The sequence below is a fragment of the Diaphorina citri genome, unplaced genomic scaffold (genome assembly GCF_000475195.1).
Source record: "Diaphorina citri unplaced genomic scaffold, Diaci psyllid genome assembly version 1.1 scaffold117, whole genome shotgun sequence".
NCBI classification, from domain to species: domain Eukaryota; kingdom Metazoa; phylum Arthropoda; class Insecta; order Hemiptera; family Psyllidae; genus Diaphorina; species Diaphorina citri.
The window spans coordinates 77,966-93,923 of record NW_007377554.1 but is presented as its reverse complement, the minus strand read 5'-3'; the positions used below and the strand labels follow the sequence as shown (position 1 = coordinate 93,923).

Below are 15,958 nucleotides of genomic sequence, written 5' to 3'. Positions count from 1 at the left end.
TGTCCAGAAAACCATAAAGCCAAAAAACCAAAAAAACTGGTTTTTGGGAGATTTTTTCACATTTTCTACAAAGCCAATAAATGGATGGGTGACTTAAAGTTAATTGAGTAATTGTGGGATTTTTTTTTTTCACATTTTCTCACACAAATGAGCTCTGATCTTGAAATTTGTCGCGACGACCTATGAACTCAAAGCGAGAAAGTTTTAGATAACACTTCAGTCGTTAATTTAAGACCGGTTTTAGCGTCATCTATGTTAAGGTACGCCGAGCAAGGCCAATAAATGGATGGGTGACTTGAACCTTATATTGGGAATAAAGGGAGAACGGGCTCTAGTCTTGATTTTAAATCATTACATGAAAGAAAAGTAAAAAATTAAATCAATAATAATAATAATAATAATAATAATAATAATAATAATAATAATAATAATAATAATAATAATAATAAACTGAATATTAAACAAATTAGGTAGGTACATAGGTATTTCTTTAACCACGATCGAATAAACTACGGGCTAAAAAATTCCCGGAGGGACGGACCCAGCTTGTTTATTACTATTGTAATAATAAAGGAAGGACGGACTAAAAATAGAAACCTTGAATAACTCACCTATTTGAAAAGGAAAAAAGGTGACAATGAAGTAATAAAGAAGGAACACTTAGAAAAGAAGGGTGAGTACTGGGTAGATAGTAGGTAGGTCCTCTAACTGCAGGCTAACATTATTAAAACACATTAAGGTACAAACCTTTTTCCTAAAGCTGGCTTAGGTATATGATTTTGAATTTCAAGGTAAATTGGCTACTTACCCGATATAAACCATCAGCTATTTTTATTTAGTAAGGTACCTACTACTTATTGATTTCATGAATTTTATTGGTAGATCTTGCATTGAATGTGTACAAAATAATCAGAGCAGAAACCCTTACTGTGAGGTTTTAGTTGTTTTTAGAGTTTCCTTTCAAGATGGAAAATCCTCTTGTTACTTTGAGTACTTTGACCTTGGGGACTGTTCGATACATATTACTTTCTATTTCCTGATTGCAAAAGATCTACTAAACAAACAGATCTCGAATTAGACAATAAAATTATATATATTCAATTGATTAAAAAAAAAAAAAAAAAATTAAAATGTCAGTTTTATTGGTAAAGTACATTACCAAATCACCTAATGCTTCTAACATAAGGAATAGGTATTTTAGTGTGGAAAAACAGAAATTCTCCATTTCGATTGGGAATTATCCTGTACCATCTTGAGGCATCTCTGTATTAGAGCAAATGTATACTACTTTGCAATTTGGCCCTTGGAACTAGGGCCTAGTTATTGTGTAATGGGTGTAAGTACATAGGTATCCACCTAATACGATTATAATTCTGAAAGCTCGTCACCATTTCTGTCATATTTTCACATGAAAAGCTTTTAATAGTTGCGCCAAGTGAAATTTACTTACCTTTGACATAACAACAGTTCATACATTATGTTCACACTCAACATCGAGGGAATTGTGAATAATACATAACTCTCATTTTTTTTTTTTTCCATGTAATATTTAGTATGTAGATGTGTAGGTAGTTATACATAGTGTAATTACTTTATTGAAAGGTATTTTTTAAATTGCTCAGCTTTAAAGCTTCACAAAATGATAAGCGTGGGTTTAACCAGGGTGTTTATTTTAGGAAATGGTATCCGTGGCAATTCTAACTTAAGGGGGATTTCTTTGTTCTCTGATAACAGTAATAACCTACGAACAAACTATCTAGGCAAAAGAAATGTTTCAGCTAGGAAGGATTTTTTCCCCTTTTCAAATTTACTAATCCTGAAGAACGAGATAGTCCAATCAATAAGATCGATAGTAAAATGAATAAATATTTTTGATGAAAGATGCATCGAGAAGAGTAGTACTGTGGTACTCCGAACTTCCGCTAGAAGTAATGTAGTCCATATGGATTCCAGTATCTACATATAGCGCTACCGTATACAGGCCACTTCTCCTTCCTCGTATCTCCTCATGCGCACGAAGAAAGTTTCTCCTGTCCTAGGTGCGTGGTGTAAGCTTGGCGAATGTTTTCAGTTGATAACAGAACTTGGCGGATGATGGTTGTATAACGCGTGAGTACAATTATGACTCCGACATCGCGTGTTGTGTCACCGGCAATCACTACTGAGCCATGCATAGTGAATCCTTTCGTGCACCATTTGGAATTGACAAGCACGTACGACAAAATAATTGTAAGTAAACATCACTTAATATTTATATGTAAATATCGCGTAATTTCACGACCTCTATTCTCCATTGGTACATAGGTAGTCTTTTGGCCTTATGGCCATGTACAATTGTACATGTAATCATCATGTATAAGCTTGATATTTAAAAAGCCGGGCGTTACAAAATAACTCTACCCATTCTTTGAAGCCTTTGTGACTGATGAACAATTTCCATTCTTGAGTGTTATCGACAAAACAGGCATTCCTTTCATTTCACTGTTGTTATGGATTAGGCACTGTGTACGGACTGAGCGGTACAATTTTACGTAAATAAATTGGAAAAGACATGTTTCGGGTTTTTAGAGATTTCGACAATCTTTCCGAAAAGTGAGGTTGTGTTATCGACAAAACAGGCATTCCTTTCATTTCACTGTTGTTATGGATTAGGCACTGTGTACGGACTGAGCGGTACAATTTTACGTACACTGTAAATAAATTGGAAAAGACATGTTTCGGGTTTTTAGAGATTTCGACAATCTTTCCGAAAAGTGAGGTGGAAAAGGAGTCAGTCAAACATTGCCAATATTACCATATTTAACATCGTACTATGTTGCAAAGGTTGGATTATAGAGTTCATACTTTCCATGTCATGCTTTTAACCCCCTTTCCTCCACACATTCCATTTTAGTATAGAACTTTCCCTCCATCTTTCACCCCAACTTAAATTTCTGGTCCTTAGTTCTACATTGTAATCTATGTATCCTATGCCTTTCATAGTACCGTATTACTTCTAATTATGTTTGGTAGGCAATATTTTTTTTTTTTTTTTTTAAGTAATGTCCATTACCAGCAGTTCCATGTATCAAGGCAAGGCCAGGGTAGAGAGGGGACCTTGTCCCCGTCATATTAAGTGCAACATCATTCAGCACCCATCAACAATTAGCCACACACAATAGATATGCAGACACACACACACATACTACATAGACATCCTAGTGGAAAATGTTGATCGCATCATCCGCAAAGCTTGACAGTGGTGTAGTTGGTCAAACGACAGACACACATACTCGTACCTACCTACGAACTGCTATGTACCTCTGCGTAGATTACGTAGAAAATTAATGTATAGATATAAGACTTCCTCAATCAATCTGCGGCATCTTAGATTACCACCAATTTGTCCGAAATTTGTTAAATTGATTGGCATACAAGTATTATGTAAGGTAATATTTATTTGTTTTAAAAATCAAATTTTTATAACAATGGTTACAAGTATTATGTACCTAGTTCTTAAAGTAAGATTGAACTGAAAGTATAGAATATTATCTAATGCCATTTTTCGTAGAATTAGGATTAACCATAAATTCGGATATTCCTTCAATCCTCCATGCCCACACATTTCTCTCTTACTTAAATCTACTAGGCCATACAATGTATAGTATACATACATACATACATATCTTCGAGTTTTTACTGGCTTCTTTTCTTGTCTCACACTTCTTCTGGATATTCCTTCAATCCTCCATGCCCACACATTTCTCTCTTACTTAAATCTACTAGGCCATACAATGTATAGTATACATACATACATATCTTCGAGTTTTTACTGGCTTCTTTTCTTGTCTCACACTTCTTCTCTTCTCGGTTATTCATCATACCTATCCGAGAAAGTAACTCACTCAGAATCCCCCACTTCACTGGTCGTCATAACCAATAAGTAAATAAATATTGAAATAAGTATAAGTTATAGCCAAGTCAAGCGTCTCATTATGATTAAATAGAAATGTTCAGCAAACACTTCACACCAGAGTAGTGGCGAAGGCGAAGGTTACATATGAAGGATGCCAAACACCAAGCTATGACCAGTAGTGTGGCTATCAGCACAAGACGGACTGGTAGAATCACCACTGTGAATATCCCAGTCTGAAATATAAAGAAGAAGAAATTATAACAAAGTAGAAAGTAACAAAGAGATAACAAAGGAGCACTTGGATGTATACCTACCTAGTACCTATTCATACGACTGTAATTAAAAATGCATTAGAGAAGCAGTGCGAAAGAAACTGTATTTTGAAAAAAAAAGAAAAACAAAAAATAGAAAAAAAAAAAAAAAAAAAAAAAATACAAATTTCTGTCACGGCCGGACAGAAAGTATTCTAAACCTTGGGCTTTTTTTCAATACCTTGACATGAATATTAAACAGCTCCTGTAACGTATGATCAGTGCTAGGTATGCCTAGATAGGTGGCAAAGTCCTCCAATGTAGTATTAGCGCTATCTGGGCAGGTAAGGAGATGCTTATTCTCTTCCACTAACTTCTCCTCTACATGCTTCCTCTCGAGCCTGTGGAAAAAGGAGAGGAAAATGTGAAAGTAATGTGCTGTCTATAATAATGATAAAGGTGGATTTGAAACAACATTTATAGCCCATGTTGAAAGTATTATGATGGTAAAGTTTGCACATGACTAATTGACTAGGTACCTACTCTAGCTAGTCTTCTGACTAAATCTATTAGAGTACCCGATACCATCTCTCCTCTAACTTGATTCGAGCAGTCTTGTCTGACGCTGAAATCAAAATACTTTCTAGTCTCTACATTGGCAAAAGCTGTGTGTAGTGATGAAAGTTCTTGTAACGGACCCAAGTGGATCCAGAAATTTTTTGCAGGACCGAAAAAATTCTGAAAAATCCGCTGGGCATCCAACCCTGACCACTTACCCTAGTCTACTCCTCAGACGTTGAGTTTGCATGAGTAGGGAACTTGTGGGCAGATTGAGTTGTCTGGCCCTTGTTACTAGCTGACAATCTTCGTAGGAGTAATCGGAGGTGGGCACCCCGAGAGCTCTGAAAAGAAGGGCAAAAAATTATCATCACTATCAGCCATGTTAGATTGTCAACTGAAAAGTAAAATCATCATGGTCAATAAACTATCATTGTAATCTTCTGATTGTCATGTAACTTTTTTTTATTATTTACTAGTTTGCTTCTTGCTTCACCATTAACTTGCCTCTGTCATGAAAAAACCCATCAGTTCTATCACAAATTGTACTTTCTACTGTTGAATTGCTCTTGTGATTTGACCCGTGTTTCTTTACTTTCTTTCCATTCTAGCAAGTTATTCTGAAAAATCGTCACCTCAAAGAAATTATCGACAGTTTACGACGAATCATCTGGGAAATCAACACAATGCTTACAATGAGGCGATCTTAAAATGTCCAGAGTTCAGTGAAAGTTTCCAGCCCACCAAACAGGTACCACGTACCATTCCTTCTTACTCTACATACCTACTTCTTTGCAACTCTTCTCTCAAAATTAAAAAGAGTGAAGGGTTGCAGAGAACTATGGAGAGTATGGAGGAATGGATTACTGATTACAGTGACCCTAAGAACTTATCACCCCTCACATACACAAAACTTCTTACCATTTGCCTATTTTGTGTTCCAACAATATAAGCGGATTTGTGAGTGGGGAAATCCTTTGTGGAATGGGTCTCAGCTCACTAGCTGGGTCCACAGCTTGGAAATCAAACAACAGCAGTAAAGAAGAAAGAAATGTGTGAAGTTTACCACAACATTTATTGAAAATAATTTAAGAAAATCTAAAACAAAATAGTTAAAAATCTAAAACTAAAATCTATACAAAATAGTGATTCAAATTATAGTACAAAGGCCTACTCTAAGAGTAATAACAGTACACATTAAAACAATAAATATAAGATAAGGAGTATGATAGGTTACATCTTACTGCTATTTACTGAATAATCAGATGCAACAAGCAGCGAATTAGATAGATACAAACAAAATAGTTAAAAATCTAAAACTAAAATCTATACAAAATAGTGATTCAAATTATAGTACAAAAGGCCTACTCTAAGAGAAACAAAATAGTTAAAAATCTAAAACTAAAATCTATACAAAATAGTGATTCAAATTATAGTACAAAAGGCCTACTCTAAGAGTAATAACTCATCATTCAATTTTATCAAATTTCTTTTTCTGTGTTTACTGTAGATTAAAAAGAAAGAAAGAAAAACTCTCCCCTCAACCCTGGGATTCATGCAGAAAAAGAAGATTGTCTGGCCCTTGTTACTAGCTGACAATCTTCGTAGGAGTAATCGGAGGTGGGCACCCCGAGAGCTCTGAAAAGAAGGGCAAAAAATGATAGTGTCAGAATGTTTATTATAGGGTAGATTAGGCATAATGGCTCATCATTCAATTTTATCAAATTTCTTTTTCTGTGTTTACTGTAGATTAAAAAGAAAGAAAGAAAAACTCTCCCCTCAACCCTGGGATTCATGCAGAAAAAGAAGAAAAAAAAATGTCATGGGGATTCACCTTTTAGGATCTAAAGTATTAATTGGCGCTGTAGCGCTCCGCCCCGCCAAGACAAATTCGACCTACCTACCTAGGTGGTAGCATCCTAAGGTTCATCTGGTCCTGCTGAAATAGGACTTGAAAAGTTTTACCTGGCCATAACGGCTCGCACATTACTCGCATACAGTTTAGGATCATTCTTCTCCTCCTCGCTGGGTGTGTAGACGGGTAGGAATTCTATCTCACAGTTGCTGTGGGGTTGAGTGAGAGTGAGCCACAGTAGCTTCCAACTGGAAGAATTACAAAAGATGATCATAAGTTATTAATAAATGGGAAGATAGATAGAAAAAAATTCTTCGTTGACCGTCGCCGTCAGAAAACCAATACTACATTTTTTAATGATTTCCCTGCGTTGACAGTTATTACGTAATAAGCTACCTAATTAATTTAATTTTAAATACGTTTAAACATTTGTGTAACTTTGTTTATTATTGATTACATTAATTTCGTAAGAAGCTATTATTGTTATTATAATTATTATTTTTTTATCAGTGTTTTATTTAAGAATGTTTAAGTTTAAATCTTGTGACAATTTGGAGTCAAGGACTTCAAGGAGTAAGAAGGAGTGTCTGGAAATATGGAGGTTTTTCTATAAAGATAAGTGCTCCCTTTATAATACCTAATATATTATTTATAATGGACACAATCTACATACTGGTGGTGAGTATTTCTGTCAAGTATCTACTTAGTGGTAGTCAGATACTTGAAAAATTATGTATGCATGTATGTAGAAAATAATCTTTGAAACCTTGTTCTAAAAAGAGGTGTACACTCCAGAGTCTAGCCGAATAACTTACGCTCCAGGGCCATCCCAAGTCCAGGTGACAGTATCAAGTTTGTTCGGATAGCGGAGTAGTACAGGCTGAACTGGCACCCCCGGGTAAAACGCCCCTGGTTTGAATGTGATCAAGCAGGACCGATTAGTGCACGTACCTTCGGGGAAAATCAGTACCTGTGAAAACCCACAAGGAATTACATATACGAAAAGGTTCTGGAGGAGAGTTCTGGTCGGGCGATGGAAATTACCATTTCGTATTCACAGTTCAATTGATATCGAGTCCTCTTATTCCCTAGTGGTAAGTTTTTCTTAAGTAGGTAAATAATATTGTATTATCTGAAGCCGAATTGAATTTAAGTATGTATTCAAGTTGTAACTTTGTACCTATGTATATTATTTCTCAATTGAACAAAGGACTAATTCTCACTAGTTTCCATTTAACGTTTCAGTTGGGATTGAATCCTCTTCTTTCCTGCTAAGCTATCCAGTCAACCTACTTGTGGCCAATCCTGTTCTGACTTCGCACGGTCAATTATTTCCTGTATGGTTTTCTGTCTCGAGTTGGGATCATCTCTCCACACATACACCGGTTTTTTTTTTTTTTTTTATTTATATACTATGTGTTGTGTGAATGAACAACACTACCACGGACAACATATTTTAAGTATTCAGATGTGACTTACTATACGAGATGAATCCAGTACATGTGTTGTCAATATCACTGAATATAGGAACTGTGTACGATGGTGGCAAAGATAAAGTCAAATCCATCACGTGACAAAACTCTGCCTTATCCAATTGACCTTCTGAAGGATGAAGAAAAAAAAAAAAAAACACATCTCGGTTAGGATTCGAACCGAGTCCCTCCGTTGAGCGCCTCAACTGCTATACTCTCACGAAGCGAGTTCCCTAGGCGAACATAATAAAATTAACTTTCCATCATGACAAGTTAGATTTTGGCAACAAAGAGCTCATCAGAATGATTATGCACATACCTATGTAAGTACATGTTAGGTAAGTACGTACACTAAGTACAGGTACTAATTTGATCCAAACAAAATCACTAATCCTAATATGCATAATTGGTACATGTACTTCGCTTGTTAACTAACAAAATTGGTACAAATGTCCATCAACATAACGATAATTATGTGATGTTCATACCATCAGTAATCAAGTACTTCGCTTGTTAACTAACAAAATTGGTACAAATGTCCATCAACATAACGATAATTATGTGATGTTCATACCATCAGTAATCAAAATTAAACTACGATATATTAGAATTTCAGTGCTGTTATGTAACCTGATATAAAAACTGCGATGGTTTTAGTAAGTAGGTAAAGAAATTAAAGATGCTCTAAATGTTTTTTACAGTTTGATGAGACACAAATGTACTGATACCTACAGAATACAGACCTCGCGTTTGAAAACCGAGTATGTTAAGTAGTGACTACTCAAGCAATGTAACCTGATATAAAAACTGCGATGGTTTTAGTAAGTAGGTAAAGAAATTAAAGATGCTCTAAATGTTTTTTACAGTTTGATGAGAATGATGAGACACAAATGTACTGATACCTACAGAATATAGACCTCGCGTTTGAAAACCGAGTATGTTAAGTAGTGACTACTCAAGCAACAAAGTTAATCACTTATCAGTAATAAAATTGTGCTGGGCCATGGATCTGCCAACCTTGCCAAGAAACTTATCTAATATACCTACCAGCTTCGATATCTGATATCGATGCATTAAGTCATGTTCATTCGACATGAATGTTAGAATTAGGACACTCATTTTCTGTCCGTAACAATACTACATCCGGGTTGTTAAGTTGAACATTAAAACTTGCGAATAAAATCCTAATTAGGGGGTACCTATACCTATGCCTGATGTTAAATTGAATATCAGCGAATAGGTATTAGGTACCTATGATATTATGTAGGAAGGACAACTAGTCCACAAAATAATAAAACTTCCTGACTTCTCAAGAATTTTCATGGAAGTAAAATTATTGATATTAGTCTTATTGGATTAGTTATCTACAAATCTAAAGCATCACCGTCCCATTATGGAGTAGTATTTTGGCAAGTATAAGAAATATATTATATGGACTTATTGTAGCGTTTAAAAATATTTATCTTTTCGGCCTTCAGTGGCTAGCAGGCTATCAAATTTTATTATTTATAGCTATCATGATCTTTTATTATTTGACAACCTATTATTCCACCATCAATTCAGTGGCTAGCAGGCTATCAAATTTTATTATTTATAGCTATCATGATCTTTTATTATTTGACAACCTATTATTCCACCATCAAATACATATAACATATTGTGATGAGATATTTTGGCAACGTATACTTTTTTTGGTCATTTAGATTTACTACTCAAATGTATTGTTTCGAATCTCCTAATCTAGTGAACTTGGACGTGTGGTCTATGAATCAGTTTTGTCTCTGGCTCATCATATTTTGTGTGTTCTAAAATTTTGCTGAACTTTGATGTGACATTGGTATTCATTAGGATAACTTCGTGTCCAAGGTTATTATTTCTTCGTGTGTGAAGTCCAGCTTTTTACGTGTTTTTAGGGCAGTGTAATTATGTACATATACATATGTATAAGCATGATTTGATTTTTCAGTACCTGGGTATCTATGTTTAGGGCAGTGTAATTATGTACATATACATATGTATAAGCATGATTTGATTTTTCAGTACCTGGGTATCTATTATTTAGATAGTTGTTGTATCGGCACTCTGTTGTTTTCCACTTTACCTCTTGCTTCAAATAAAGCGCAGACATGAGGTGTACACCTAGAAATTTTCGCATACAAGTAGACATGTGTATTGTACCTACCTATGCGTGCAATACTTTCCTTGTTCTACTTTGAAACAGAAGGTTAAAAGGAAATGGTTCGAGTTCAGTTTTGTCAATTCTACTGGTGAGGTACCTCCGCTAACTGTGGTCTATGTATATGTCAGTATGCCACTCTATGTGGTCCCAATAAAATTCTAATATGAAACACCCTTGGGTCAGTGGCATGGGGCGTTTACCCTTTGCTCTCAATTTGTTTTTATCAATAGTGAAAATGATTACTGTTATTACATGACACGAAAGAACAATGAACTCCACCCATTATTGGAGGCAATAAAAACAAACATGAAACTTGGAGACTTACTTGCGCCATCCTGTGATTGGGATTTTTCTTAGTTCTTCATCTGACAGACCTACCAGTCCCAAGCATGCCAAACATTCTAATATGTACTATGAAGTAGGGTCATCTATTCATATCTCCACAATATTATCTACATATCTTTTGTTACTATTATTATGGGCATCTGATTATTTATCACCTTATTATTCTCCTTTTACCTATTTCTGGTCAATTTCATTTTATTTTCTCTAGCTCAAATCAGTTGAGTCTTCCCCAATTTTCCGTTATTTGCTTTTTAGTTTTTCTACCTTATTACAGTATAAACATTCATGGAAAATTGATTGAAGATAAGTAGTAACGATATACTTTTACCATTATTGGATATTATAGGTAATTCTTTTTTCGCGGATGTTTCCGATGAACAATATTATTCATGTTAGTTCCCATAGTTATGAACGCTCAATTTGATCCAAATTAGTATCTAATAATGCAGTAAATAATACTTGCTCACCAGTTTTGTGCTCTACATTTTGTAAGTACTATGCAGATAACAGTGCTTCATGATTGGAATACACTGTTCACAGCTTTAAGAAAGTTATTAGGTATACAACCACATATACGGTTTGACCATCCATCATATTCAATTCCTAGAAAGTCTCAGTACTGCTGTAATTTGAGAATTTGAAAATAAAAATTAATAAAATTTAAATCTGAGATAACAGGGTTGCAACTCACAAATCCCTATGAATGTACGTTTTTATCTAACATATTTTTTAGTCCCATTTGGCTCTCGATTCAAAATGCTAATTTCATTCTGGATAATATCACCTTTGTCTCAGATTGTTGGGAACCTCTATATTTAACCTGATTTGGTGGTGTAATCTTGTTCATGTGTTGAATTTTTATCCGTCTAAAATTATGACACCTCTCACATTAATCTTCCACCACAAGGAGGGAGATAAGAGGGAGAGAAAGCGAAAGGAAACAGGTAACCTGATTTGGTGGTGTAATCTTGTTCATGTGTTGAATTTTTATCCGTCTAAAATTATGACACCTCTCACATTAATCTTCCACCACGAGGAGGGAGATAAGAGGGAGAGAAAGCGAAAGGAAACAGCGAGATTAGTACGAAGAAAAGGGAGAAAGGGGCTATAGACTATTGATTGCTATCGTGTTGATGTATAAATATTTCTGTCGACAAGTAGGTAGGTAGGCACCTACATCTCTCTATACATATTATTGTTTCGTACTTTAAGTTTGACGTACATAAGTACTTGAATCAGGGCCGTACCGTAGTGTGGAATGATCTGCTGATTCGGTACTAGTTTTACACATAATTAACTTTTCTAGTGTGTTGTAATACAAAGGGTGGCAATAAAGCTTAGTAAACAAAACTTATTAATGAGGAGGGAGGGAGGGAGGGAGAGAGAGAGAGAGAGAGAGAGAGAAAGGGAAAACAAGAATTTATATGAAGAGAATAAACTTGCTTGAAAAACAAAACTGTAAAAGCTCTCTCTCTCTCGGAGTTCAAGGTCAAATCACAAAATAGCTTTGAAAACTAAAAAGGGAAATTCCGAGCAAATTGCACATAGTTGCTTTCACTCGAGATTTTAGTCCTTTACGGGGCTAATAACACATATCAGCTAGGGAGATAGAACGTCAACAATTTCTACTCGACTTTGCTGAACTTCAGTCATTTGACGAGAGCAGCTTTACTTGGTACCCACCTACAATGTACGGATACAGATAACTGTCATCTATTATATCAGATATTTTATGAATGCCCATCATTTTTCTGCCTATGCAATGTGCACAACACGAAATACAGTTTCTTTAGCACTGCTTCTCTAATGCATTTTTAATTACAGTCGTATGAATAGGTACTAGGTAGGTATACACCCAAGTGCTCCTTTGTTATCTCTTTGTTACTTCCTATTGTTAGTTGTCTAATTTCTTCTTCTTTATGTTTCAGACTGGGATATTCACAGTGGTGATTCTACCAGTCCGTCTTGTGCTGATAGCCACACTACTGGTCATAGCTTGGTGTTTGGCATGCTTGGGACTGGTAGGTCTGTCAGATGAAGAACTAAGAAAAATCCCAATCACAGGATGGCGCAAGTAAGTCTCCAAGTTTCATGTTTGTTTTTATTGCCTCCAATAATGGGTGGAGTTCATTGTTCTTTCGTGTCATGTAATAACAGTAATCATTTTCACTATTGATAAAAACAAATTGAGAGCAAAGGGTAAACGCCCCATGCCACTGACCCAAGGGTGTTTTTCATGTAGCTTATTAGGCCAAGTTAGGTTCAAGTTTTTCAACCAAATATGTAATAACAGTAATCATTTTCACTATTGATAAAAACAAATTGAGAGCAAAGGGTAAACGCCCCATGCCACTGACCCCAAGGGTGTTTTTCATGTAGCTTATTAGGCCAAGTTAGGTTCAAGTTTGTCAACCAAATTCATCAATTATGCGAACATTGTAGGCATTTTTCAACCTGTTTAAACTTTGTGTAACAAATGTGTATGAGACGCTACGAGTATTATAAATTGGCCTTTTTTATTTAAATAGCTCGCATGTCTTTGTGTTTACAGAATAGTGAAGCATGCGTGTCGCATTCTGATGCGTTGCGTTTTTGCGGTGATGGGATTTCATTGGGTTAAAATAAAAGGGCGCCAAGCGTCTTGCAAAGAAGCGCCCGTCATTTCTGTCGCTCCTCACTCTTCATTTTCCGACGCTTTGCCGGTCATCTGTATAGGAGCACCGTCTGTGGTGGCTCGGGGAGAGACGGCTAGCCTACCCTTTGTCAAGCGTATGTTAAGTCTTTACTCTGACATGCGGTCGAAATTTGTGATATTAAAATAATAATAATAAAATCTGTAGATATTGTTGTAAGAGTACTTTTGCTTATCACCAACATATGCTTATCTATATTAAAATTTCCTTTTGTTTTTGAGTATCTTGCCAAAAGTTTGCTTTTTGTTGCGTTATTTTTTATTAAGTAGTCTCCATTGGTAGATGTGATGTTCATATCCATTTCTAAATATTGGCTCAATTCTTTTCTTTCGGTTTCATAGTTTTTCTTTGCTTTTAGTGATTTCTATTACTTACATATGTATGTGCCTTCTCTTTTTTTTCCCTCTCTCTTTTCTCTTTCACCGCAAACCGAATTTCTTCCTTCTTCCATACTTCTGAATGTTCTGAAGCCTCAATCTTTTCCTTATGTGCACTCTTCAGCTCCTCTTTGTCTATTGCTTTTAGGAAATCATCTTTAGATGTGATATTTTGTTTTGTAATGTAGTTGACTTTCCTTTACAATATCTTGTTTTATTTGTGTTGCCAAACGCTTTGTTTTGTCAGGCTTTATTTATAATTTTTTGTTTTGTTTGCGCTCTGTACTCGTAGAATCGTAAAGCTGTGGATTTGCAAGTTGGGCCGCGCCGCCTATAGGGCGGGGGGTATGCAGATTACAAGCATAGGAGTCCAAGCGTCTCGTCAGGAAGCGCCCATATTGGTGATTGCCCCACACTCAACGTTCCTGGACGCTGGTATTGTCTATGTGACCGATTTTCCATCCATTATAGTGCGGCGGGAAAGTGGCCTCAATCCCTGGCTTGGAAGTATGAGCTTTTGTATTTGACTAACTGAAGTGCCCGTGCTTTGTCATGGAAAAAGAGTAAATAAATAAGTAATAAATCTAAAATTTCTGCATTAATGTGGCAACAGTGTTTGGGGTTTCAACATTAGAAAAAAGAAAAGAATCTTTTAGGGAGAGAGGGGGGATCAATTGAGGATAACCCTTTCGTTAATTTTAGATCTCAAAGGTCCAAGTAAATCTCTATATGAAACAATCTCATGATTGTTAAACTAACGAACACCAATTTCATCATTTCAGAGCTGATCAACTATACTCAACCGGTGTATGTGTGGAGAGATGATCCCAACTCGAGACAGAAAACCATACAGGAAATAATTGACCGTGCGAAGTCAGAACAGGATTGGCCACAAGTAGGTTGACTGGATAGCTTAGCAGGAAAGAAGAGGATTCAATCCCAACTGAAACGTTAAATGGAAACTAGTGAGAATTAGTCCTTTGTTCAATTGAGAAATAATATACATAGGTACAAAGTTACAACTTGAATACATACCTCGGCTGGGATTGAACCCACGCCCTCCTGTTTACGAGGCGAGCGGCTTGACCACTACATGACTACACCACCAAGGCAGATATGAACCTATGTATGTACCTATACCGATTTGACGAATAGTCCACCTGTTTAAATTGCAGATGATTTCGAGCGATACTTGAGAAGTCACCCAGAACTGATGAATCCCAACAACAATGGCACACCTATTACACCTCTGGATAAGAAGAGTGCATAGCGCATGCGCCGATCCTCCACTATAGTAGAGATATGGACACATGACGTCACCTGTGACGAGGATGTTATCACGACAGTACACGTGTGATTTGACCAGGCCTGTAGCTTGGAGGTCGCGAGTTCAAATCTCGACCCGTGATAAATTTTTGTACAAAAATGTTAGTTACTGCGATGACAAAAACTGTTGGTTCTCTTGGCTGTAGATTTTCATTTTATTTTTTCCTATTTTCACCTGTGACGAGGATGTTATCACGACAGTACACGTGTGATTTGACCAGGCCTGTAGCTTGGAGGTCGCGAGTTCAAATCTCGACCCATGATAAATTTTTGTACAAAAATGTTTGTTACTGCGATGACAAAAACTGTTGGTTCTCTTGGCTGTAGATTTTCATTTTATTTTTTCCTATTTTTTTATTTTTATTTATTTATAGTTCTCTTCTCTACAGTAGAGTTTGCCAAGTGGAATGAGTAAAAGTGATAGTTCCTATTATTCTACTATAAGCTTGAAGGATCAAGTGAAAAAATAATAAGTACCTAACATGATTAATGAATTCATTAAAAATATCAACTTTTTTTAGGGAAAATTATTTCTAGATCGGTTTTGTAGATATAGCTGTTTTTAATGAAGCTCTACGAATGAATACCAATAAACAAGCTGTAGAGTTTGCCAAGTGGAATGAGTAAAAGTGATAGTTCCTATTATTCTACTATAAGCTTGAAGGATCAAGTGAAAAAATAATAAGTAACATGATTAATGAATTCATTAAAAATATCAACTTTTTTTAGGGAAAATTATTTCTAGATCAGTTTTGTAGATATAGCTGTTTTTAATGAAGCTCTACGAATGAATACCAATAAACAAGCTTTTTTTAACGATCTCAAATACCTAGATATTTTTAGAGTTATCAACTCAATATTGCTGTACTCACTATTTATATGTATCAACAAAATAAGCCGTTTTCAATTAAATAAATGAATGTATGAGTGGTGTGAAAACAGGGAAAACTTTCAAGAAAATGCACAAAAGAATTTGAAATATCTTATGAAAATGTGTTGTTGTTCCA

General features: G+C 35.6%; 1 protein-coding gene and 1 long non-coding RNA gene across 2 annotated transcripts; both read right to left on the bottom strand.

Annotated features, from left to right (window-relative positions):
- Positions 1 to 4,338: 4,338 nt before the first annotated feature.
- LOC103524733 (lysophosphatidylcholine acyltransferase 1) lies at positions 4,339 to 10,886 on the bottom strand. Its single transcript, XM_026820050.1, has 7 exons — positions 10,878 to 10,886; positions 10,536 to 10,621; positions 7,853 to 7,943; positions 7,375 to 7,529; positions 6,670 to 6,807; positions 4,923 to 5,048; positions 4,339 to 4,547 (listed from the first exon to the last, which is right to left on the bottom strand). Exons 1-7 carry the CDS (start codon positions 10,884 to 10,886, stop codon positions 4,340 to 4,342), a joined length of 813 nt encoding a protein of 270 aa, XP_026675851.1. The 3' UTR covers position 4,339.
- Positions 10,887 to 14,684: 3,798 nt separating this feature from the next.
- On the bottom strand, positions 14,685 to 15,545 carry LOC113465495. Its single transcript, XR_003390193.1, has 2 exons — positions 15,127 to 15,545; positions 14,685 to 14,945 (listed from the first exon to the last, which is right to left on the bottom strand). It is a non-coding gene; the product is annotated as an uncharacterized LOC113465495 (long non-coding RNA).
- Positions 15,546 to 15,958: the final 413 nt, after the last annotated feature.